Raw genomic sequence first — 26,376 nt, forward strand, 5'->3', positions numbered from 1 at the left:
CTGTAGTTGAAACAGCATTGTGGTCACGTGCTCGTTATTTGTTTTGATCACTTAATGTCCTGACATTTTGCATCCTTCTGTGTTTCATTGCAAACACAACTTATTTGAAAGTTTGTGCATTCAGAAGTTTTCTGTTAGAAAAGAATTCTGTCCTTTTAAGGTTTTTTCAACAGTGATGTGAAGTACCTGTTTTCCACATTTCCTACTGTATAATTCAGGGAAAGGATATGCCAGACTATTAATTGATTGCTTGGTACTCTGGATACCTGGTGCTGTATTTATAACTCATTACTGTTATCATATTTGTAACTTTTAAAGCATACATGGCCCCTGAAGTCATTACGCGTGCTAAAGGAGAAGGCCACGGGCGTGCAGCTGACATCTGGAGTCTGGGCTGTGTTGTCATAGAGATGGTGACTGGCAAGGTGAGCGGACCTGCCCCTCGAGGAGCTTCCCGAGGGCGCCACGCAGGGACAGCAGACACCGAGGTTGCGTTATTGAGCATCAACTCTGTGGGCACCTTTGCTACTAGAGGACATGACTGGATGTAGAAACGCACCTGCCAGACATGTTTAAGAAAAATGATAAACTAGGAAATGAGTATTTGTAAGATATATACCATAGAAGCTGTGCATGGTGGCACACATCTGTAATCCCAGTGCTTGGGAGGCTGAAACAAGAGGATCGCAGGTTCAAGGCCAGCCTCAGCAGCTTAGCAAGACCCTATTTCAAAACTAAAAATGGGCTGGGGGTATAGCTCAGAGGTAGATCCATAGTCTCCATACCCTCCCCCAAAAACCCAAAACAAACGTATGCCATAAAGAACCTTAGGCTGAATTTTAAAAAGCATAAGCCTCAAAATAAAACAGAGAAGTGAACAGTTACAGAAAGAAACATGAAGTTGAAACTTAGGTCACACAAAACTTGTACATTAATGCTTATAGGAACTTTATTCATAAATGCCAAAACTTGGCAGTAACCAAATGTCCTTAGATAAATGGATAAACTATCTTTTATCTATACAAAAGGATATTATTCAGTGATAAAAAGAAATGTGCTGTGGGTCCTCAGAGAGCCAGAAGGACCTTAATGCATATGGCTAAGTGATAAAGGCCACTAGTCTAAAAAGGCTGCAAACTCTGTGATTCCATCTTTACAACAGTCTGTAAGAGGCAGAACTATAGAGACAGAGAAGGGTCTGTAGTCCCCAGGCTAGTGGGGGAGCACGGCGTGTTTAAGGTGTGTAAAGCTGTTCTGTAGGACCATGGTGGTGCATGATGGCATACCCAAGCCCATGAGTGCACCACAGGAGAATGGGTCCTCACGTAAGCGCTGGCCTCTGCTCCACAGGACTGCACCACGCTGGCTCCTCAGCCGTAACAAAGGGCCAAGTGGGGGGGTGTGTAGAGGACACGGGTTGGGGGGTACGTGGGGGCTCTGCGCTTCAATTAAGTGGTCTGTAAAGTCAAACCTCTTGAAAAAGAAACAAGACGGTCAGCTTACTAATGATCAGAGCCGGGCGTGGTGGTGCACGCTTGTAATCTCCGCACTTGGGAAGCTGAGACAGGAGGATGACACAGGTTCAAAGCCAGCCTCAGCTACTTAGGCTCTCAGCAACTTAGTGAGACCCTGTTTCCAAATAAAGTATAAAATAGGTGTGGGAGTATAGCCTGGAGGTAGAAAGCCCCTAAGTTCTACCCCCAGTACCACAGACACACACAAAAAAAGTGAAATTTTATTTTTACTTAGTGAAAGAATGACATTCTAAAAGATTTCTCATACTTGCTATTATGGTATAAAGAAACATTCATTGTGGACAAAAATTGAAAATGCTTTGGAAAACCCTTTCAACTGTCAAAATTTTAAATGCACATACCCTTAAATCAGGAAATTTTTTCTTCTGAAAACTTGTCTTGTGATGAATATAACTACTAAAGAGCAATTATAAAAGTGCCGGTGGAGATGCGGAGCAGTAGGAAGCCTTGAGCACTCTGGAGGAGGGACTGCAGGTTATCACAGCTAGAATGGGGATCAGTTGGGCGGGTCCTCCAAAGACTTCGGAGCGGAGCCACCCGCTGACCGCCCGTGCTGCTTAGTGTCTGTCCAGAGGAACTGGGTCAGAACTCTGCAGTGCACATACATACCGTGTTCATAGCGACACCGTCCACAGCAGGCCGAGTATGGAGTAGCGCAGGTGTCCAACAGCAGGTGAGGAGGTAACGAGCACCTGGAATATGCCATGGAGTTTACTCAGCCATAAAGAACAATGACGTCATTTGCAGGAAGATGGATGGCACTAGGAAATATGCTGAGTGAGACCAGCCAGGCTTATGAAGCCAGTCATCCAGTGTTTTCTCTCGTGTGGGAGCTAGAGAGAAAATAAGAAAAAAAAAGAACTTCAGATAATTGAGGAGAGAAACCAATAGAAAATGGAAGGGGAGCAGGAGGCGGGGGGGGGGGGGGGATAGTGAAAGAAACAGCTTAGATGATGCCGTGTCATGCATGAAGGCGTCACTACCAATCTCACTAATATAACGAGCTCTGGGTAGCAGGGTGGGATCTGAAGAGACACACCAAGACTTGCCGGGCGTGGTGGGCACGCTCGTCATCCCAGCATTCGGGAGGCTGAGACCGGAGGCTCGCGGTTCGCGGACACCCTCAGCTACCTAGTGAGGCCTCTGCAACTCAGTGAGACCCGGTTTCAAAATAAAGAATAAAAAATGGGCCAGGGGTGCAGCTCGGAGGTCGAATGCCCCTGGGTTCCATCCCAGACCCGCAAAAAAAAAAAAAAAAAAAAGACTTGTATATTTGTATCACTTTGCACCTCACTGGTACAATTACAGTACACCCATGAGAACTTTGGAAAAGTGGTAGTATACATGTACATACACTGCATATGTTTGTGGCATGTTTGTACAGTAAAATGTTCAACCTCTGAGGTGTTCTTAGGGATTCATGGACTCGTTCTCCAGCTGCGGTTTGCGGTTGCTGCAGAAGTGTGCTCGTGGCAAGTGCTCAGCAAACCACTTTACTTCTGAGAACAGCCCACAGCGGTGCGTGGCAGTCAAGCCGCCTGAGAGCGAGGACTTGCACTGACTCCCGTGTTGGAAATAAGCAAACAATAGTTCACAAGTCAATGCCCTGTGGGCTTGTTTCCTTGCTCATGAATCTCATTTTTCTGTGATCATAATGAAACCTTTGCATTAGTGGAATTTTCCTTATTCAACAGGGTTACACATCTTTAGGACATTTTTATATCATTTTATATATTGCATCTCTTAGTTGAACATACAACTTCTAGATAATGCTGGTCTAATGCAGCATCCCCAGTGGAGCAGGCAAGCTCTGCCGGCCACCTGGCTTACACATCAGTTTCATCAGACACACTGGCACCTGTTCACAGACAGCCTGTCAGGAGCTGCTTTCATGCTCCAGTGAGAGAACTGAATACTTGGGATTGCAACCACATGGCCTGCAGGCCAGAAATATTTACTACTTGGCTCTCAATAAAAGTAGGCCGAGCCAGGCGTGGTGGTGCATTCCTATAATCCCAGGACTCGGGAGGATAAAACAGAAGGATTTCAGGTTCTGGGCCAGCCTCGGCAATATAGGGAGATACTTAGCAATTTAATAATACCCCATTTCAAAATAAAAATAAAATAGTAGCCAGACGTGGTGGTGCACGCTTGTAATCCCAGCACATGGAAAGCTGAGATAGGAAGATCGTGGTTCAAGGACAGCCTCAGCTACTACTTAGTGAGGCCCTTTGCAACTCAGCGAGATCCTGTTTCAAAATAAAGAATAAAAATAGGGCTGGGAGTGTAGCTTGGAGGTAGAATGTCCCTGGGTTCCATCCCCAGGTCCGCAAAATAATAAATAAATAAAATAGTGCTGAGGGTCTAGCTCAAAGATAGAATTCCCCTGGGCTCAATCCCTAGTACTACCAAAAAATAGTTTGCTAACCTCTGATGGGTATTAATTTTGAGATACCTACAACAAGATTAGGCATCTGTGTTTCTTATGGCCAAGTAATACTAAAGCCTGATTTATTTTTCTCTTTCTATAGAGGCCGTGGCATGAGTATGAACACAACTTTCAGATCATGTATAAAGTGGGAATGGGGCATAAGCCTCCAATCCCAGAGAGATTAAGCCCTGAAGGAAAGGACTTCCTCTCTCACTGCCTGGAAAGTGACCCCAAGATGAGGTGGACGGCCAGCCAGCTCCTCGACCACTCCTTTATCAAGGTGGGGCAGACACGGAGGCTCCTTCGTGGTGAAAGATTGAGGTTCAGTTTTTGCATCTGATACTTCAAGAAATTTGGAAACTTAAACGAAGAGAAACTAAATGTCTAATCATATCGGGGGTTTATTTATTTACATTCATGTGGGTTTTTTTTTCACTTGGAAAATGTTCGACATTCTTTGACTTGATCTCTTGGTAGTAGTGCACTTGAAGTACACTTGGGATAGTTAAATGGGGGTTTAAATGGGACTGGCTCAAAGAATAGTCTCCACTGACATAGAGACACCTTGGTACTGACCAGTCGTTACGTGAAGAGCTATGATCGTGGGATGTGTGCCACTCTGCAGAGCTGCTGAGAAGAGACTTGAAAGCATTCATGTGATCTCAGGCACTATTTTCTCTGCAATGAGGCACCTCACCCATTTGAGAGGCTTTGGCCAGGTCGGGAACAGGGTAGAAATATGGCAGAGGAGACGAAGAGGCACACAGGGGCTCAGCCCTTCAGGAGCTGCTTGTAGGTGGGAGACTGCTGGGTCACGGGACGTGGAATAAGGCGAGGGGCAACACAAAGAGACTTCAGTTTTATTGTGAATAGATCGTGATGAGCTGGTGTTTTGGAGGATGGCTCTGGGTAGCAAGTCGTTAGGAAGCTGCCCGTGCAGCCAAAGGATTGAGAATGGGTGAATATAACAAGTTAGCAGCCATATGTAGGAGTTAGGATGGCCTTGACTGAGGAACTGTTGAAATAGGCAGATGTGAAAGGTGAGTGGGGCGTCTGTAGTGGCCCCGGGGTCCTGGCTTGTCACAGGGTCTTGGCATTACATTCAGGGCAGGACAGCAGATGAATGAGGTGGACCAGGGAGATGATGGTTTCCTCTTTGGTACATTGAATTCAAGGCCTGTTTGCAGCATCTGCTTGGGGATTTCAAGCAAGCATTTGGATGTCTGGGGCTGGCACTCCTGAGGGGACTGGGTTGGGGACAGGTTTGGGAGACAGTTGCCGGGTGTGTGTGAGAGCAGACCCCTGGAGAGCAGCGACACGGGCTCTGCACAGGCACTCCCGATACCGCAGGGAAGGCGCGAGGGGCCACGCTGTCCCTGTTGGGGGGCAGCCTTGGAGACTTAGGGGCCTCTTTTTATAAACAGTTTCAAATACATACGCAGTGCATCCTCACCTGAGATTATACACATACATTAAAAAAAATAACTTGAGTAGTGGGTTCCCAGGCTGAGCCTGAGAGCAGGCCCTGGTGCTGCCTCCACGCAACGGAGCCTTCTGTCCTCCAGTGCGGGCGCAGGCGCCAGAGTGTGAGCACACGGGCTCCTGTCAGCCCGGCCATGCGTGCACACACCCAGCGCTCAGCTCCCTCCTGCTTCCTCACAGGTTTGCACAGATGAAGAATGAAGCTAACCAGTTCGTGGCCAGGGAGAGCGTGGGCTCGGAGACCCTCCTTATCACTACTGTATGTAATATTTACATGAAGACTGCTCAGAAGCAGCGTATGCCTTTTGACCTCCGAGCCTGAAGACCGCACAGGTGGCAGGCGTCACTTGTGCTGCTCCTGCTGTCCGGCGTGGCACAGGGCCCTCCTGCGTGGTGGCGTCCTCAGGTTAAAGAAGCTGCATGTTAAGTGCCATTACTACTGTACACGGACCATCGCCCGTCTTCTCCGCTCCTCGCGTGCCTGAGAACGGTGACATCAGCGCAGCGTTTCCACCCTCCCGGGGTCAGAGACGTTGTAGTGTTATCAGGCGCCCTGGGCCTTGTTTCTAATCTCCTGTTTGTTGAGTGCACTGACTGTGAAACCTTTCCTTTTTGTTGGCAAGCTGCAGGCTTGTTATGCAAAAGGCTGATGAATGAAATTTAAGAAAGAGGATCTTTTTTTCAATAAATGGTTTATTTTAGGAAAGCTAAGTTCTATTGTCTTTTCATGGTTGAAGCTACGAGCTGCCCGGCAGGATGCGAAGGCTTGTTCATCTCCACTCACCGTTCCCCAGAAGGCAGAGCGAGCCACGTGCTCGGTGTCACTGCACCAGCCATTCCCCAAGGGTCTGCTGGCTACAGACCACACTAAAGGTGTAAGACAGTCCATCTCCCTTATTGTATATTAACCAGAAAATTTATAGCAGACAGAAGCTCAAGCCTCGTTATCACATGTTGGGACTCAGTTTATTTTTTCAGCCAAGATGTATAGGTGCTAGGTCAGTATAAATACTGCTGAATGATCTCGATAAGAGCATCTTTTTCAGAATGTAAACTTAATTTCAGCACTTAGCATAGTAGCCAAAGTATATGTCATTGGTGGTGTTTTTTTACTTTGTTTTGCTATTAAATTCTTTAAAGATTGACCTTAAAGCTTCCTGACATCTTTTTAGAAGACTGTTGACTTGCAGCTTCTGTGTGCACCTTCCCCCAGGGCAGCTGACCTCCACAGCCAGGAAATCAGTGTCCAGAGAAGGCTGGCAGCACAGAGGGCCTGTGCAGATACAGGATTTTGTCTTGTTTTAAGATGTTCTTACACAGCTTTTTGAGTTACAATTTATATAATATTTGAAGAGTATAATTTGGTGATTTTTAATAAGGTTATATACTTGTACAACCATCATTATTATCTAATTGAACATTTCCATCACCCCAAAAAGAACCATCGTGTCTCTGGGCAGCCCTTCCCCACTTTTACCCCCAGCCTTAGGCAGCCACTAAGCTACCTCCCGCCTCTGTCCACAGGCTATTCTGGATGTTCCATGTAGCTAAAATCTTGCAGTATGTGGTCTTGTGTCTGCCTTTTACTTAACAGACTTCCGAGGCTTGTCCATGTTGTAGCATGGATCGGCACTTCCTTCCTTTTTATTGCTGCATACCATTCCACTGTGGATGGCAACACATCTTATTTCTCCACTTAGGAGTTGATGAGTGTGTGGACTGCTTCCCGTTTGGTTGTTATGATGCTGTGAATATCCCCATACAAGTCGTTATATGGACATATATTTTCATTTCTCTTGGGAGGAGAATTGCGAGGTCATATGGTAAGTCCATGCTCAACATTGTCAGAAATTTCGGTTTTCCAGGGTGGTTATACAGTCTTACATTCCCACATCAGCAAATCAGGGGCTCTACCTTCTCCATACGCTTGCCAACACTTGGTGTGTCTTTCTGTGTGGTCACAGCTGCTCTGGTGAGTGAAGTAGTATCTTACTGTGGTTCTGATTAGTATTTCCTAGTGACAGTGAATAGATTTCCATGTGCTTTTCTGTCACCAGTCATTCATAAGTTCTTTGGTGGAATGCTTTTTGCTTCATTTTAAACTAGGTTATTTGTCATCTTACTGAGTTTTAGGAGTTAATGCATTCTGAATACAGGTTCTTTACTAGGTATGTGATTTGTAAATGTTTCTTTCTCCATCCTGTGGCTTGTGTGTGTGTGTGTTTGTTTATTTATTTTGCAGTGCTGGGGATTGAACCCAGGGGCATTCTACGTCCGTGCTCTACCTCCAGCCTGTTTTCTTATTCTTTATTTTGAACCAGGGCCTCACTAAGTAGCTGAGGCTGGCTGTGAACGTGTGATCCTCCTGTCTCCGCCTCCCAAGTGCTGGGATGGCGAGTGCGCCCCACGCCCGCCGTGTTTTCCTTTTCATAGTAATGTCTTTCAGAGCAGAAGGCTTACTTTTTTAAAGCCCTGTTTATCAACTTGTTCTTTACTGCTTGTGCATCATATCTAAGAAGTCATCACCCCATCCCAGCTCACAGAAAGGTCGCGCCGGGCGCGGTGGGCACGCTTGTAATCCCTGCACTTGGGAGGCGGAGACAAGAGGATCGCGCAGGTTCGAAGCCAGCCGCGCGTGCTGGCTTAGGAGACCCTGTTTCCAAATAAAAATGTAAAAATGGGTCTGGGAGTGTAGCCCGGAGGTAGAAGGGTTTCCGGGAACCCTAGTACCACCAAAAAAAAAAAAAATTCAGATGACAGTCCTTCTCAAATTGTTCCATAGATTCAGTGTAAATCCTAACGAGATCTCCAGCTGCTTTCTTGTTTTATTTTTGAGAAACTGGCATTCTGATCCTAAAATTCTCATGGAAATGAAATTAACCAGAACGGTCAAAATAATCAAGAAGAATAAAAGTTTAAGAACTCATATTTCCAATTTGTAAAGCTCACTACAAAGTAACAGCAAGCAGAGGGTGGGACGCTGCACACAACAGACGCTATGGATAAGTAGAGCAGAAGTGAGAGCCAGAGACAGATGCTCACGTGGAGGTCAACCGATCTGCAACAGGAATGCAAGAGGACGCAGTGGAGTGAGGGCGGACTGCTCAACAAGTGCGCGCACAATGAAGGTGAGCTCATCACACCGATGGCAGGCCTGACGCAAGAGCTCCAGGCTTTCTCGTCCTGTTTTTGATCGTAGGTGGAGTGCATCATTAAATGTGGGGTGGGTTTTTTCATTAATACCCTTTCTCCATTAAAGGTTTCCTTCTATTCCTGGTTGGTTGAGAGTTTATCAGGATTGGGTGTTAAGTTTTATTAAATTCTTCTTCAATGTGGAGATGATCTCTCTTTCGCCCTTTGTCTCTCAGTGCAGTGTGCGCCTTACTTGGTGTTGGGTGCTGAGCTAGTCTTGCCCTCCTGGCGCAAGTCCTCGCTGGTCATCGTGCATCTTCCTTTTATGTGTAGCTGAATTCACTTGCACTATTCCCTTGAGGGCTCGCGCTTCTCTGTACACAAGGGATCTTGGTTTGCAGTTTTCATTCCTGGTGATGTCTTTGTGTGGATTTGGTAGCTGGCCCTACAATGAGTTGGGAAGATTTCAGAGATGGTGGAGGGATGGTACTGCTCACCAAACCTCTTTAAATACTTGGTGGAATTCTCTGGTGGAACTCGCTGGCGTCTGGGTTTCTTTTGTGAGAAGACAAATTACTGATTCCATCTCTCTACTTGCTACAGGTCTATTCAGATGATCTCTGTTTCCTTTCATCAGTTTCAATAATTGAAAAATTCTTAGGAATTTATCCATTATAGCCAAGATGTCTGATCTGTTGACAGTAGTGCACTTTAAAGATCTCTAAGGGAGGTAGTGATATCTGCTTGGATTCCTGAGTTCAGTGGTTTTTGTTTTCCCTCTTTTTGGGCTGAGTAATGGATTACCTATTTTGTTGGTCTTTCCAAAGATTGACTTCTGGTATCATTAATCTCCTCTGTTGTTTCTCTACTTCCATTTCTGTTTCTTTTCCACAATGACCTGCCATTTCCCTCCTGCATGCTCTGGGTTTAATTTACTAATCTTCTTATAATTTTTGAAGATAGAAGGTGACAAAACAAACTGTCAGTAAAAACAAGGTAGGCTATTTTTCCTGGTAGTTTACAAGTAGAGCCTTGTCCTGAAGACATTCTGAAGGTGATTCCTCAGTCCAAAAAAAAAAAAAAAAACCATACAAAAGCAAGGCCTGGTATTATTTCCCCTCTGCAATGGCCGCCCTGTTCTTCTGGCATTATGTTCTTTAGAACACTGGGGACGGATGTTTTCTGTAGTGGTAAAAGTGAATGCTTTGGGTTTTGTGGCCATAGTCTTGGTCACAGCGCTCAGCTGAGAACCAGTGTGTGAATGAGCAGGCGTGGCATGCTCCGGGACAGCTCCGGGTATGAGGCGGCAGGCCAGATGCGACCCAGGCCACAGAGTGCCAGCCTTTAGAGCATTAGCAAAACTAATGCTCCGCAGCCTAGTAGGGCCTCCGTAGTCCTATTCAAAGCAGTGCCCCCGGAAGCTGATGTGTAGTGCTGCCTCATTCATGCTTCATATATTAGTCAGCAGTGGTGCTGTGCTCGTACCGCGTGGGAGCTACTATGCAACTAGACCGCTTGCCTCCTGGGTATATATGAGCTGCTGAAGGCTAGAGCAGGACTTTCCAAGACCAGGTTTCATCGTGATCCTGCTCGAACTGAGGCCTTGCTTCCCAGGGACACAATAGTGCAGAGGCCCTTGGAGATTCCTCTGTGTTTACACAGTTTGGATTCCTAAAGGTTTTGTAGAGACGTTCAAGAAATGGCCAGGAAGAGCTGAGGCTTGCCGTTCCGTGCATGGTGGTGTGCATCTGTCCTTTGAAACCTACTCTTCTCTTCCGTATTCAAAGGAGCAACCACATGCAGAACGGATCTGCTGAAGCAGGTATCTCTTTCTTGTGGGATCTGAGTTACTGTCTTTCAAATCAGTCCTTCAGTGTTGTGATGAAAACTGCCAGGACACGAGCTGCTTAAGGTGCTTGTCACTTTGTCCTCCCTACGGATTCCCGGCCTCCCCTGTACTCACGAAGGCCCAGCCTCCCGCTCCCGCCCTGGGGAGTCCTTCATCTTGCCCGGTCGTTTTTCTCTTCTCCACCAGCCACTGTTGATCACAGAAGCACAGTTCTTTTCATGTATCTTAGGTGATTTGTTCTTAGTCCAGCAGAACCATTTGTTTCAGAGAGACTGAGCAGCCCTCCAACCACCTCCTGGTTTTATATTGTCTCAGTGACATGTTGGCTGTGTCACCCAGCTCAGAAGGCACTGTTGACATCACATTTCTTTTTTTTAATTGTCACCTTCTTCGATAGCCCCTTTCCATTTTAGAATCATTTGAATTGCAGAGAACTATTTTTTATTTTGAGCTGAAATCCATGCTTTTGTGTTGCTGATGCATACCCCGTATACCCAACTGTTTGTGCATGTTTTCTTGTACCCCAGGCCTTTCCTCGGCCTCCCCCGTCCCTCGTGTCATAGTTGCTAATTCCCAGCCCCTGAGTTGGTCAGTCCTGAGTAGACCGGTCACTAGTGGAGATGGTGCCTATCGCGGTGGCATGGCCTTCCCCCCTGAGCTGTGGTGACCTCATCTACGTTACCGCTGCAGAGCAGGCCCGGCTGCCCCCGTGGGCAGGTGGCAGACGTGGGGAGGCAGACCACGAGCGAGGAGTTGGGGGCCCCTCTCCTGCTGGCTTGTGCGGAGGGCCAGCCGTGAGGGAAGTTAAGGGAGAGCCTTTCCGAGGTGGCGCTGAGCTGAAGCATGGTGGAGAGGTTGAGCACACACGCGCACATGCAAGGGCAGGGGAGAGGCGAAGAGAGGAGAGAGGGCAGCATGGGCAGGGCCATGACAGGTCAGGTGTGCCAGGGGCTGCGCAGGTGGGAAGCCACCATCCCTGAGAGTAGCAGGTCAAGCCCGGTGTGGTGGCACACCCTGTGATCCCAGTACTTGGGAGGCTGAGACGGGACCGCAGGTTGGAGGACAGTCTCGGCAAGTAGTGAGACTCAACAACATACCAAGACCCTGTTTCAAAACAACAACAAATAGGGCTGGGATTGTGGCTTGGAGGTAGAGGGTTCAATGCTCAGCACCATTCCAGTCAGATAGGTAGGTAGGTAAGTAGAGAGATAGCTGCATTTTCCAAGATTAAAACTTACAAGCCATTAGGCTGGTCCTTTTAGTGGTGTCCCCATCAATTAAAAAATTGCAAGGATTTGCTACACAGCATGACAGAGGGACAGCACCCAGACACGACCATCCTTTCACCCCCTCTGTTTTACATTACATTCTGCCTGAGACTGGTGTGACTCTCCCAGATGCCTTGCTGAAGTTCAGATTCCTGTTGATACGTGCCACGCAGGTGTATCTGGTCGGATGTCACTCATTCATTCTGCCCGCATCTGCTGCTCCTAGCCCTGGCTGCGTTCTCTGTGTACTCAAACGTCATCCGTGGGACAAGCCATTCCAGAACACTGCTGCACAGCAGTCTCTTCTGCTCACTCATCTTCCTTTTTTAAATTGCCTCCCTCACATCTTTCTTCAAAACGATCCCCTTCACTGTGCAAAACAATCTCTTGAACTCTGGGCACAGTTAATATAGGTGAGGAGAGAGTCCACCGGTCACTTAGAGCACCTTAGCCCCTGGCCTGGCCTGGGTGTGTCCCACCCATCATAAGCCCTCGGCATCGGGCCCTAGGTCAGGTAAGGGAGTGCTGAGCACTTAGCCCGTGGCCCGTGCTCGGCAGGCGCGGCCTTCTGCAGGGCTGTGGCCTTCCACATGCACTTGAACCTTCTCATCAGCTTCTGGTCATCTCCAAGGACACAGAAGGACATTCTGAAATGCCTCTGGTGACGCTTCTGTGTTTCTTAGGCTATCTGGCAAGGATCTGGCTGAGACCTACACTGTGGAACATTGGAAGGGAAGTAATGTGTACAGCTCTTTTTGAAACGGTAAAGAATTATTATTTAGCTGCCCTAATTTTGTATTCGTATCACTTGCCTTAAAATTGAGAACATAGATGCCAGAAATTTCAATAATACCTAGCTTCTGCGGTATGTAGAGAAAGACTATACCTTTGTCTAAAAAAGTAAAATTGTGAGTCTTAGCCAGTGAAAGTCTCAACTAACACAGCTCTAGAGACACTCGTAGGCGCTGGAAGCACCTAAGCAGGTGCTTGGCGAGTGCCCTTCCGTTGGCGCACAGCCTCAACATTAAGCAGGACAAAGTTGCGGGTGGAGGACGGCTGCCTGTCGCTGCTTGGCCTTCCTGGGGACTGGCTGGGCGCTTCACTGTAGCTGCAAATGCTCAGACTTGACCAGTTACGCAGTTCACTTGGGCCTCCTCCTGCTTAGGAAAGATTCTTTATGTGTCTAGTGCTTCAAAGCCATCGTGACAGGCCAGGACCCAGAACACCTCAAGTGTTGGGAAGTCTGCTTGGAATGTGAAACTGAAGGGCACAGGTGTGTGTGGCCTGGGGGCGCCCTGAGCCGATGGAGCCCCTCACCTTCTCCACAGGTCTGAGTAAGAGGAATAGACACTGCCCCTCGGAACGGGTGCCACCTGCCACTTCTCGCCAGCTGTGCAGCCAGGGCGGAGCTTACCCTGACCAAAGGACAAGAACAGTGTGTAAGTGTTGTTCTCAGCGGAATCCCTGAAGGCATTTTTAGGAAAGTGTCTCACTGAGAGGCAACCAATTTCTGACTTATCCTCACAGACATCATATCTGGTACAGGTGGGAAGGATCCAGAAAAGCCTGGGTGTGGCAGCTGCTCTGCAGCCCTTACGTGGCTCCCTGGCAGGGCAAGGAAGGGTCTCGTGAGGGGTTGGGGGAGTCTCTGGTGACCCCCTGTGGGCCAGGCGCCCCTCCCGGAGTCGCTCTACTCCAGCAGGCGGAGGTGCACTTCAGAGCACCTGTTTTCAGGAAGAGCATTGATCAAAACAAGCCAGGAGCACCAGCAGGCTGGTCCGTCCTGACGGGCACCCAGCACCACAGCCTGGCTGCCCTGCCCACTGGCGCCTTTGTGTTGGCTTCATTCTGTTCTCTGTAAACAACACTTCAGATGCACTGCAGCTGGGCATGGCGGCGCAGGCCCGTAACCTCAGAACTTGGGGGCCGAGGTAGGATCACAGGCTCGAGCCTCTGCAACTTAACAAGATCTTCCACAACTTAGCAAGACCTTGGGCCAGGGCGTGTAGCTCAGAGGTAGAATCTGAGTTCAGTCTCCAGTAAAACACACACACACACACACACACGCTCTCTCACACACACACACGCACACACACACACACACACACACACACACACACACACACACACACTTTAGCTATTGTGGAACTCAGTTGGCTGAGCATATCCAGACAGGACAATGTGAGTGACCTAGGCAGTAGCTGGGAAGTCACGTTTAGCACCAGCCCCTGGGCACTTACTTGGGAGGGCTGGCGCACATCCCTCAGGAGGCCTGCTAGACAGAGTCTCCGGCTCACTTCTCCATCCCACCAGACATGTGCAAAGGTTGCTTACCGCTTGCAGAAGGCTGTGCTCCAGACGCTGTGAGCAGCGGGGACTGTGGGCTGCTCATTGGTCACTTTCTGCACTGATATCCACAGTTGCTAGCAATGTGTAAGGCCCGGGCAGGACCCACTCTGCTTGGCAGGACTGGCCAGCCACTGTCCCTCTCCGCAGAGGTGAGAGCCATGGTAGTTCTTTGCCGACGAGGTTATATGGACCTGAAGCACCAGCAGGGAGAGGAGGCCAGGGCTCCTCCCAAGGGCACCCGTGCCTAGCCGTCATTAGGAAATAGAAGCAGATGAGGAGGACCCCGACTATATGACATTTTCTTCACACAGGCAAAATGATAAGTGAGCTGCCAGGACCCTTCCCCAAACCTCATTCTCTTTTGTATTGGAAAGCAATTTTCAAAACCAGAGCCAAGCATGGTGTCCCATGCCTGTCAATCCCAGTATTTGGTAGGTTAAGACAGGAGGAACACAGGTTCAAGGTGAGACTCAGCAACTTAGCTAGACCCTGTTTCAAAACGAAAAGATATGGCTGGCCATGTAGTTTGGAGACAGAATGCCCTTGTCTTGAAAATCCAGTACAGCAAATATTAAAAGCCAGAGCTTGCTTACTTCCTTTCTAGAATCCCTCCAGCCTGGCACAATGACATTAATTTGCCCTTTGTCTTTTGTTGGCTACCACAGCAACCCATTGGGCTGGGGGTGGGCAGGTAGGTAAGTCTGTGGGCCCCTTTAAGGTCCCTGGTTGGAACGTATGGTTTTGGAACTCCGGTGACCTCTACTGAATGGGAGAAGACACATTTTTAGTGTTTTTAGTATCCACAGGCAGTTCCTGAGCGTTTCTAAGAAGTGTTTGGAAGCAGCTTTCTAACCCTTCACCACGTTGGCTTAGTGCTGACTTTCTTGAAGCTTGACTCTTCTTACCCTTGCAACAACCCAAGAGGTAGGTAGCATTCTGTTTCACAAATGGGCAAGCAGGCGGAGGGGTAGGGAAGCTTGCTGGAATCCTGCAGTGAATGAGCTGTTGGGTGCAGGTGAACTGTGTAACATGGAGCGTATGGGCACTGGAGAGGGTCCAGGATGGCCCTAGAGTCCGGGGCAGGCCCACGGGGATGCTCACAGGCACCCAGAACGCACACTGAGCACCTCCAGGGCAGCACTCACCTGAGGGAGCCGCTCCCAGGCTTCTGCCCCCAGAGCTCTGCTTTGGTGTCTGGGCCAGATGTAGGTGGCAGAGGTGCTGAGCCCAGCAACCCTGTCTTCAGGGAGGCCAGCGAGGGGAACTGCCCTGAGCAATGCAGGACTGCCCCACAAGCTAGCCAGATTGTGTTCCTTTCTTCACCTGCAGACTGTATCAGTGGCACATTGCTGTCCTTTAAGCAGAGGGAGCTCTAGGCCCCTCCTGTAAGTCTTCGGCTCATCTAGGTCAGTGCTACGTGGTACACTTGGTGACTCAATGAGCAAACATCTAAAAATGGGACTGTAACTAGATGTGCCTTTGGTGAAATATTTGGCCAACTTTGTGGTACTGGGGATTATATTCAGGGGCTTTCTACCTCTGAGCTCTACCCCTGGCCCTGTTTTTTTTATTATTTTTATATTTATTTATTTGTTTGTTCGTTTATGTATTTATTTATTTATCAGTCCTGGGGATGGAATCCAGGGGCATTCTACCTCCAAGCTACACCCCCAGCCCTATTTTTTATTCTTTATTTTTTTGAAACAGAGTCTCACTGAGTTACAAAGGGCTACACTAAGTAGCTGAGGCTGTTCACAAACTTGTGATCCTCCAGTCTCAGCCTCTCAAATGCTGGGATTACAAGCGTGCACCACCACGCCCAGCTTTATTTTTTATTTTGAAACATATTTTCATTGAGTTGCTAAGGGCCTTGCTAAGTGGCTGAGCCTGGCCGTGAAACTGCGACCCTCCTGTCTCAGCCTCCCAAGTACTGGGATTACGGGTTTTTCCATCACACCCAGCTTTTGGCCGGCTTCTGTATGGACCACTTCCCTCCTTCTGTAGCCACAGCAAAACAGGACGTTTGTACCAGGCACATGGAGAGAAAGAAGGGATACATTTCACTCTCAGCTTGAGTACAAATGTCAGCGGCATCTGGGCCAGGGGGCGCGCCATGCAGTGTAACTGGTCCCCTGCAGAGCCGCTGCTCTTTGCGCCCATCTTGTTTTGCATCTCTTCTCTGCAGGCTGACCAGTCTGCAGATGTTTTCCCCACTGGCCTCTGCTCCCAAGACCACTGGAGATGCCGAAGAGCAGAAGCCTTTAGTGGTGTGAAGTGGGAGCCAGACAGCCGCCGAGAGACAAGGCAGGCGCTCGGGACGGCCCCTGCGTGGATCTGGCTGGAGGAGCCGGACAGGAGTGCTGCATGCTGGGAAAGGGCCAGGTCCTTTTATAGGTGGCCCTGCACTTGCTCTGAGGGATCCACCTTCTGCGGTCCCTGCTGAGCTGGCAGCAGGTGTGACGCCTCGCAGATGCTCCGGCTCCATCGCGCTAAAACTCACTTACATGATCAGCTCCCAGGGAGCTGGTGGATCTTCAAGGTGCACATGACCAGAGCGCCTTCCAAGAGCCCTTCGCCGTGTCATGGGGAGGTGCCCGGCTTGTCTCCACACTGGCACCTGCCCTCAGACGCCAAGAGGCCCCACTTGGCATTACCAGGGAGTGGCACTGGGCTGGTACAGCGGCTAAACAATCTGTTGGGGTGCAGGAGTCCCTGCAGACTCCAGCAGCCCTGTGCTGTGAACACTGCTGGTAGGGTGCCCAGACCTTCAGCAGGCGGCAGGCCGGATGGTTGGGCGGGCTGTGTAAACTAGCACTACAGAGGCCCAGACAAACACTTTTAATTTTTTTTAATGGAGGCATAAATTAGTCATCTCACCTAAAGCGCTTTCACTCGACCCTGGCCATCAAGAGTTACAGGGACTGAGCACCAGAGGATGTCGGGGCACTTTTCCCTGGGCTCCCAGCCCTGCCTGCCCCTGCAGCCTCAAATACCTTGTGCAGGACGGCAGAGCCAGGATCACACAACCCACGCCCATGCGCTCGCTCTCCCGTTTCCCATACACACAAATACACACGCACGCACACAAACTGTGTACAGGTGAAAAGAAAGAAAACCAGACCCCACTAAAGCACAGGGGAAAAGGCGTAAGAGCATCCTCCTCCCTGTCAGCCTCCAAGTCCAGACTCCGCAGCTGGAGCCGCTGTGGTTTCCGCTTGTCCCGGCAAGGGCTCACCAGCCTCCATCCCCGGTCCCACTAGAAGGCGACGCAGGGGCCTCCAGTTCCCAAGGTTCCCTTGGAGGCGACACCTTCCCCAGTCAGTCGCTCTGTTTCTGTTTGTTGTCAAAGTTGCCGTAGGCTGAGCCCTTGTCGATTTCCGTCACTCCGATCATCCATCGAACTCCCATGGAAGCTGTGGAGGTGGAGCAGGAGCAGAGATCAGGAGCCTGGACAGAGCCTGGGGCGGCAGGGATGGGGTGGAGGAAAACCACCCCGTTAGAGCTGGGAAATCTGGGCTGTCACTCCACGACCCCAGCTTCATAGCCTTCCTTGAGCATGTGTGTCTAAGTGGCGTTAAAAGGAGCAGAGCCGCCAGCATGGTGGCGCAGCTTGTAATCCCCGCACTTGGGAGGCGGAGACAGGAGGGGATCGCACAGGTTCAAAGCCAGCTGTGCTGGCTTAAGAGACCCTGTTTTCAAAAATAAAGTATAAAATAGGTCTGGGAGTGTAGCCCGGAGGTAGAAGGGCTTCCAGGAACCCCAGTACCACCAAAAGGAAAAAAAAAAAAAGCCCGCTGCCCTGTGTACTCATCCCAGACACGAGATGAACAGGGCCTGGCAAGGCCTACGTCACTGTTCACAGGGCTCACAGAATTGGTCTGCATTTGATGCTGATTATTTTACTGGCACAACAAGGTGGATTCTTTTGCAAATGCCAGGCAGGAGCTTATGGGGCACCCCAGTGAAGCTTTAAGAAGAACACACCAGGGGTCTGGGAGAAGCAAGAACTCCAGTGTATCTGCGTGGTGCCTGGCAACTTCTGTCAGTGCTTTGGAGCTGAGTCCCTGCCCTCCCTGACGTGGCGCATAGCAGACGTGGCCTCCAGCAAAGATGGTGCAAGACGCCTGTGGGAGTCCAGTTTACCTCCAGAAGGCTGGGAAATGGCCACGGCTCTGAAGCCGCTGTGTAAGGTGTTCCCCGCCCCCCTGGAGAAGGCAGGCCCTGTGAGCTTCTTGGATGTGGCCAGCACCGGCCCCTCACAGGGTCCAGGAAACACCGCTTACGGGTGGATAGCTGAGTCTCAAGTCATGGCGCATATGTCACAAAGCCTTAGCACCATGCCGCTGACTTCCTCAGACGCAATGGGCCAGGGCGGGTGCCAGCCAGCAGAGACTCACACTTGGGGCCACCTCTGGAGAGGACATGTGCCTTGTGGTAACCCTGGACCGCCACGCTAGCTACGGGAGTGGCACTGGAGAACAAGGAGGAGGTAAACAGCCTCACAAGGAGGCGTGCATGGCAGCCCAGGCTGAGGCGCAGCCAGCCTCGCGCTCCAGGGTGGCGGGCATAGGTGGGAGGAGACGAGAGCCCACAGACGCTCTGGAAGCACCAGCTGTGTGCACACGGCACTCCAAGGCAGTGGGCCCAGGCCTCGCCACTCACTGCACCGCTGGGGCCGGCCCTGCCCCAGCTTTCTTCCTCTAGGAGAGTGTGGTTCTTCTCAGCCTTTCCGCTACTGGAAGCAGAGGCTGAGTGTGTCCCCAGCCCTGGGGGCCTGGCACCTGTGGCCCTGGTGCCCCTGGCCAGCTTTCTGCACAGCACCCAGTAGTAGTGGTAGAGGGCTCTCTGCTGAGGGGGATGGGATGTTAATATTTTAACATTAACATTATTATTTTCATATTAATATTTGTTAAAGTGCCTGTTTTTAAAAAGGTTATTATGGGGTCTAGTACAGGAATAAGAGCCAATCTGCCTACTGTGGCGACGTCTTCTAGAATGGGTTAACTTGATGCAGGAAAATGAGATGGGTTATGTGTTGAAATGATTTAGGTGGTCATAATTCCTTAGGTTTTTATTAGTGAATTAAGGAAACTCCCCCTGGGTGGGTTTTTTGGCGCATAGACTTAAACATGCACCAGTGTGCACAGAGCTGTCAGTAATGGCTGTCTCTGGGGACAGGCTCCCAGGGGGAGTTGGTCCTGAGATACTTTACATTTTGGTGTTTGATTGTTTGGGCCTGAGCATATAGCATCTTTATGTTTTACAGAAATAACTGAGATCCATCTGTTCAAAGAACATACACAGATCTCTCACACCCTTTGATTCCAGGCCTCTGTGTTTCATCTTGGAAAAGTAGAATGCCCACGTTCTCCAGAGCCTTACAAGGGGACCCAGCCCTTGGAGGACGAGAAGGCTCCTGTCTCCCTCACCTCAGCACGCACAGACCCCTGGAAAGCCAGTGGCCATATGCATGGAGGCTCGGGGTGCGGTGTTGGGAAACACTGGCCAAAAAAGCCATTCCCGGGTGCCCTCACTCCACGCCAGCCAACCTGGTCACAGAGGAGCCCTTCAGGGAAGGGCCGGGCCGGGCCGGCTGCCAGTTCCCCAGCTCCACATCATGGCTTGAGAAGGAGGGGTGACTAGAAGGGGCAGAGCTGTCTGCGGAGGACAGGAGGCGGGACCCCTGACCAGGGAGTCTGTCTGTCATCATGAGAAGGGACTCCAGCTCCGAGCCCAGGCCAGCAGATCGTGACATCAGGATACCAAGCCTTGTGGGCAGTGTGTAGCCTGCCGGGGCCTCCTGGACCTGCTCTGTCCCCACACCAGAGGCTCCGCCATGGCAGGGTGGCGCTCCTGCCTCCACTTACCCATAAAGAAAACGAGGACGAAGCTGGCCAGTGTCACAGAAGAGCCGCTGCGCACCATGCTGACGAGGAACTGGAAGAACGGGTACAGCAGCAGCGAGGCCCAGAAGAGCCAGTTGACCAGCGCCCAGGGCCTCCGTGCGGGCACCTGGGGCGTCCCCGGGAAGGTGCCCGTCCTGCAGTAGTCCTCCTGGAAGGCATCCTGGGGCAGAAAAGGGGACACTGAGGAACAGGCGGGGCTTGGGGCCAGCCTCTCCTGGGGCCTGCTTCTGAGGAAGCTCATGGACACATCAGGCCACTGCCCTGGGCAGAGCCTTCCAGAAAGTGCTTTGCAGGTATTGACTGTCTTCTCAGCACTGCTTGGCCGTGTCCGGGAGGGGCAGCTGTCCCTGAGAGAGGGAGAGTGCCCCCCGCCCACCTGAGTTAATTAGCTGGCTGGCCAGGCGCCTGGTCTGTCCACCGGGTCAGTGGTGCCTTTCCAGATGGTTGAGAGAATAGAATGAGACTGCAATGAAACTGGCCCATCGCAGATGCCTCGACAAGCCGGCTTGCCCAGACCCAGTGCAGGACCCGGCACACTGGCCTCCACGCGCAGGATCCTGTCAGCGACCCACCAACACCCATGCCCTTCACCCTGGCTACACCCCGGAGCAGCCCGCAGGCCTGGGCTTCGAGGCCTCAGGGCTGATCAAGGGCCGTGGAACCTGCATTGGTCCTCCCAGGAGGAGACTGCACACACTTGGGACTTCTTCCAGGAGATCAAGTTAGAGCTGTAATAATCGGGTTCCCCCTTCCCTGCATGTGTCTAGGAAGAACGAAACCAGCGAAGGTGAAGGCCCTGCTCAGAGGAAAGATGCAGAGAGCCCAGGGCCACTGGGCCCAGCGCACGCGGGCATAGGAGAGGCCCGCAGGTCTGAACCCACCAAGGCGTGTGGCCCTCATGGGTCCACGTGCTGCTTCTGCTGCTCCCTTCAGAGATGCTTGACCAGGAAGCAGTTAATACCACACCCACAGCTAACAAGGGCTTGCACCTGCAGGAATGTTCTGCCTTAGGGCAGGAAGATGGGCAAGGGCTATTGTGACCTCTTTTCTGTGTGTTCCGCTTCCTTCTTGCTGCGAAGCCCCTTTAGAAATATATTTTGCTGTGCTCTTGTCCCTTTCGCCACAGAGCATCAGCTCCAGAGTCACCAGTAACTGGCTCTGGGAAATCGCACCCGTGGGAGGCCACTGTCCCTCCTCACCCCAACCCCGCGTGGCTGCTCAGCACACCCTCTGCTGCGCCCAGAAGCAGGCGGAGGCCCAGCATTCTCACCTTCTCCTGGTAGAGCTTGTGCAGCCAGGCAGAACACTGGGCCTCGTCTTCCGGGATGTCTTCCATTGGGATCCGCCTGAAAAGCAGAGAGCAGCTGGCAGGGAGCCACGCTGGCACCCGATGGCACGTTCAACGTGGCCACGCTGGCACCCGATGGCACGCTCAACGTGGCCACGCTGGGCACCCGATGGCACGCTCAACGTGGCCACTCTGAGCACCTGATGGCACACTCAATGTGACAGTGTGGTCTTGCCACGTGGGGCTTTTACGTAGGTGCCCTAAATGGTAAGGAATGAAGAGGGTAACTCAGTGGCTGGCAGGAAGCCAAAGTGCAGGGCCAAGCAAGGGCCTGCTGGACACGAGGGAGCTGGGAGAGGGCGGCAGCTGCCTTTGACCATCTCAGGCAGGCTCCCAACCTGCCAAAGGGGTCACTGCATCACAAGTTCAAGGGCGGCCCCTGAGGCTGTGCACACGGACAGAAAGTTCATCCCCATCCCTCTGCAAACAGCCCATGCCCAATGGGAAAAGCCACTGTGCCACGCCTCCGACTCCTTGTTCTCAGGCTGCTGGCCCTTGTGACTGGCCTCCAGGACATGTTCGTTTACACCTGTGGCCATCTGTGAAAAGGCCTGTGTCAGCCTCAGTTTTCCCTGGGCCTTCCGTTCCTCACTGTGCCCAGGAATATCTCAGGCAGAAGAGACAGTTTTAGAGCTTAACCCACCACAGGTGTAGCCTGTTGTGAGAACATGCCATGGGGTTTCGTCTCAGCAGGTCATAATGTGCCGCCACTGTCAGGATAATGGCTTACATTTGAGGCGGCAGTCCACAGAGGTAGGTTGTGCACGTAATTAAACTAAAACTTACCCTGCAAGCTCCTCTGCAAACATTCTTTCCCCATTTCTGGCCTACATATATTTCTGTGACTATGCCACTTCTTTCTCTGCTCTTTTTTTTTTTTTTTTTTTTTTTTTTTTTGGTACTGGGGTTCCTGGAAGCCCTTCTACCTCTGGGCTACACTCCCAGACCTATTTTTTTTATTTGGAAACAGGGTCTCCTAAGCCAGTGCGTGCGGCTGGCTTGGAACCTGCGCGATCCTCCTGTCTCTGCCTCCCAAGCGCAGGGATTACAAGCGTGCGCCACCACGCCCAGCTTGCTCTTTCTGATCTATCCCAGTTTGGCCAGAGATGCTCACAGAGCCTTCTGGGAGCCTAGGTGAATCTGCACTTTTCTCTAACTTCCTCCACCTCTTGCCCTTGCTGATTCGACTTTTCACATCGAAGTGTAGTGCTCGCACGGTGATACCTCAGTCATGGTGAGTGGGTCTCTACAACTAGATATGTGTGTCGAGGGCGTAAATAACCTTCCTCCCAGGCCACGGACATTGGGCTGGCGGTGGGCAGACTGGACAGGACCTTTCATTGGTTGTGGGCTCTGATTCTCACAATACTCTTGAGAGTTGCAGTCACCCAGGAAAAGAGCCTTATGCAGGTGAATGGCCTTGCAACTCCAGGGCCCCACTGACGATTGCATGGAGCCCTGCCACGTGTTGGACTCGGGGGAAAAAACTCACTCTGCCCCTGGGAGAGGGCCTCCTGTGGGAAGGTAGTGACTCCCCTGCCCTGTGTGCCAGGCAGCCTGTAGACTGCGTCCTTATACAAGGGAACAGTGCTGGCTGGCGCCGTGGTACATACCTGTACTCCCAGCTCTTGGGAGGCTGAGACAGGATAGCAGGCTCAGGGCCAGCCTTAGCAACTTAGTGAGACCCTGTTCCAAAATAGGGCACAGCCAGGCATGGTGGCGCACGCTTGTAATCCCTGCGCTTGGGAGGCGGAGACAGGAGGATCGCGCAAGTTTGAAGCCAGCCGTGCTGGCTTAAGAGACCCTGTTTCCCAATAAAAAAATATAAAAAAAAATAGGTCTGGGTCTGGGAGTATAGCCCAGAGGTAGAAGGGCTTCCAGGAACCCCAGTACCACCAAAAAGAAAAAAAGGACATAAAATAGGGCTAGGAGTGTAGCTCAGAGGTAGAATGGCCCTGCGTTAAATCCCAGTGCCTCCCCCCAAAAAGCCAGAAGAAAACAGCATAAATAGTCATACTTCCTTCTGTTTTCTGTAGGAAGCCAGAGTAGTGCGCAGGCAGGCAGGGATTTAACTCAGGTGCCACTAAACCTGGGCATCAGGACATCTCAGGACGTTCAAACCTCTTGTATAACTAGTGGGAATGATCCTCCACTAGATTTTCAGTGAGCCATGTAACTTGGCACCTGAAAGTGTCTTTGACTGGAAAGCCATGAACCATCTGACTAGTTCTCTATGTGGGTATGTTAGAGGCCCTTCTCAGCCCTTGGAGGAGATGAACTGCAGCACAGGGAACCAGTGCCACCCCGACCCAAGTCAGAATGGATTTTAAAGCTGAGGCTACTGACTTAATGCACATCACCCCTATGTACCATGATTGGCAAAATCTGGAAATTCTCTTTCCTACGAATTTTGGAGGCATTCTAAAGACTAGATGTTAGAACCAGTGTGTCAGCCAATAAACACGTACAGAGAATTGTCTTTGGAAATGTTTTTAAAATGGGTAGCCTTGCCGGGCGTGGTGGTGCACACTTGTAATCCTCGCGCTTGGGAGGTGGAGACAGGAGGATTGCGCAGGTTCGAAGCCAGCCGTGCTGGCTTAAAAGACTCTGTTTCCAAATTAAAATATATAAAATAGGTCTGGGAGTGTAGCTCGGAGGTAGAAGGGTTTCCAGGAACCCCAGTACCACCAAAAAAATAATAAATAAAATAACTAAAATAAAATGGGTAGCCTGGAATATAACACATAAGTGAGATACTGCAAAGTGTTTTCCATTCACTTCTAAGCCTCCTGATAAATTGTATACACCATTCTCTGTGTATTTCTACAGAGCAGACCCATCTTCCGAGGAAAGGGATCAATACAATAATTGCCTAACAATCTCCAGATGATTGATTTTGCAGTATGGTCTTCCCGTTGTCCAACCTGAGCTCTCTAAGGAGCTGGTAAGAGAATCAGGAAGTAGCTGGGCGGGAAGGCGGCTTCCCAAATGAGATTGCTCCTAATAACGTAAATGCAGACTGTAAACAAGGTCAGTGACAGAGGACTGCAAGCAGGAAGAGGTCAACCAGATGTCCGTGGGAGAAGGGCTCCTGGCCACATGTGAGTTATTTACTTAGGAATGCATTCTCTCTTTTCTGGAAAAGAAATAGGATCGACTTACCTAACATAGCAATCGGCATGATATTTCTTTCCATTTAGGACTCCCAGCAGTGTTGGGTTTTCATTATTTCTGAAATTGAGTGTACAGTCATATACAGCTGGAACTACAAGAATAAGACAAACACAAAGCAGTCTATAGCAGGTGAACCCAACTCTGCTTGGAAGACACACACCTTCCGAGGTACAGTCCCACGGCTAACTGGCTGTGTGGGTGGCACGGCTACTTCCTCGGGTGCATTTCCATATTCGGATGTTCTGCATCGAACATGTATCATCTTTGTAATCAGAAAACTACGTAATCTAGTAATAGAAAACTCCACTATAATCTAGGAATAGAGCCGGGTGTGGTGGCGCTCGCCTGTAATCCCAGTAACTTGAGGCTGAGACAGGAGGATTGCAGGTTTGAGGACAGCCTCATCAAGCAGTGGGACTCTCAGCAACCTAGCAAGACTGTTTCAAAGTCAAAATAAAAATAGGGCTGGGGTGGAGCTCAGAGGTAGAATGCCCCTGAGTTCAGTCCCCAGTTTACACACACACACACACACACACACACACACACACACACACACACGCACACACGCACGAAAGTCTAGTAACGGCAATTAGCCGGAGACATAGCCCATGCTCAAGAAATGTTTCTTGGGTCAAAGGTCGGAAGAGTGCTGAGTGAAGGAGAGCGTGAACCGAGTACAGAAACACTCGGAGTACAAAGACAGCCTCTTACTGATGTGAGTCGGGAATGGGTGCTGGACTTGGTGCTGCAGGGACGGGAGTGTTGGAGTCGGGCTGGGTGTGAGTCCCAGAGCCACTCCGCCATGGCGGGTGTTTCCTAGACAGGCTGCCCACCCCCTACGCCTAGTTCTCCTGGAGGGTGGACTTCTGATAGTGTCTGGCTTTTGCTGCAGTCACTGCATTACAAGCCTGACCCTTCACCAAGAACTCTGTATGTAATTGCTGTCAATAGAAAGAGTGGAGCCGGGCATGGTGGCGCAGGCCTATAATCCCAGTACTTGGGAGGCTGAGACTGGAGGACCGACCACAGGTTTTTGGCCAGCCTCAGCTACTTAGTGAGGCCCTCCACAGCTTAATGAGACCTTGTTTCAAAATAAAGAATAAAAAATAGGGCTGAGCGTGTAGCTTAGAAGTAGAATGCCCTTGGGTTCCATCCCCAGTACCGCAATGAATACATACATACATACATACATACATACATACATACATACATGGAGTGGACAGTGATAGGAAGGGTAAGAGATACTTGGTCTAGTTGATAAAATATGAAAAAATAAAAAAATCATCATTTTCTTCTACCTGCTGCCTGACCCATATAGGATGTACAGGTCCACCGTCTCATTGCAGAGGGTCCCACTGCTGGCCTGCAGGAGTGCCTGGAACAGGGCCCCTAAATGCCCACGTCCACTCCCCCGCCCTTGGGTACAGGATGTACTGTCCTCCAGGGAGGCCTGTGAGGTGGGCAGCCCAATAGATAACTGGGCCACTGGTACCCTCTGCATCCCAGCTAAGTCCTTGGCACGGGCCTGCAAAGAGCTCAAGGACTCTTGCCCTTGCCACAGGAGGAGAGGAGATGTGGGATGGGTCAGAAGCCAGGAGCTGGCTCTGGCGGCAGACAAGGCCCAGCCTTGCCCTCTTTCCCACAGGGCAAAGCCCAGCCTGGCACAAGTGCAAGGAAGGCCAGTCCAACCACTGGCTGCTCCTGAGACTTAGCTATGCTCAGGCCCAGGGACCAGGGAGGGGGATCCGAGAGCCCTGTGGGAGAACTGGAAGGGTGTTAAACTGAAGAACGGAGGACTAAAAAGGAGACGCTGGTGGGGGCCAGAGGTGAGAAGCTGTGGTTTCCTTCTTAACAGTAATTCCAGGACTCTGAACTCACAGGTCAGCTGCCATGGACCACAAG

At 50.6% G+C, this 26,376-nt stretch overlaps 2 protein-coding genes across 7 annotated transcripts in view; one reads left to right on the plus strand and one right to left on the minus strand.

The window, feature by feature from the left end:
* MAP3K4 (mitogen-activated protein kinase kinase kinase 4) overlaps positions 1-5,649 on the plus strand; it is a gene marked incomplete at both ends in the record, with an annotated part of 117,138 nt that extends 111,489 nt beyond the window's left edge. For all 6 annotated transcript variants that reach the window (XM_080700804.1, XM_080700805.1, XM_080700806.1 and 3 more), the window contains 3 exons: positions 319-425; positions 4,067-4,246; positions 5,629-5,649. In XM_080700804.1, the coding sequence (XP_080556930.1) occupies positions 319-425; positions 4,067-4,246; positions 5,629-5,649 (308 nt within the window). The remainder of the gene's footprint in view (positions 1-318; positions 426-4,066; positions 4,247-5,628) is intronic.
* Positions 5,650-17,364: 11,715 nt separating this feature from the next.
* Positions 17,365-26,376, minus strand: part of AGPAT4 (1-acylglycerol-3-phosphate O-acyltransferase 4) — a gene marked incomplete at both ends in the record, with an annotated part of 82,173 nt that continues 73,161 nt past the window's right edge. Inside the window, 4 exons of the mRNA XM_080699901.1 lie at positions 17,365-17,459; positions 19,914-20,112; positions 21,223-21,298; positions 24,463-24,565. Of these exons, the coding sequence (XP_080556027.1) occupies positions 17,365-17,459; positions 19,914-20,112; positions 21,223-21,298; positions 24,463-24,565 (473 nt within the window). The remainder of the gene's footprint in view (positions 17,460-19,913; positions 20,113-21,222; positions 21,299-24,462; positions 24,566-26,376) is intronic.

Source organism: Muscardinus avellanarius (genome assembly GCF_963383645.1).
Source record: "Muscardinus avellanarius genome assembly, chromosome: 8".
NCBI lineage: Eukaryota > Metazoa > Chordata > Mammalia > Rodentia > Gliridae > Muscardinus > Muscardinus avellanarius.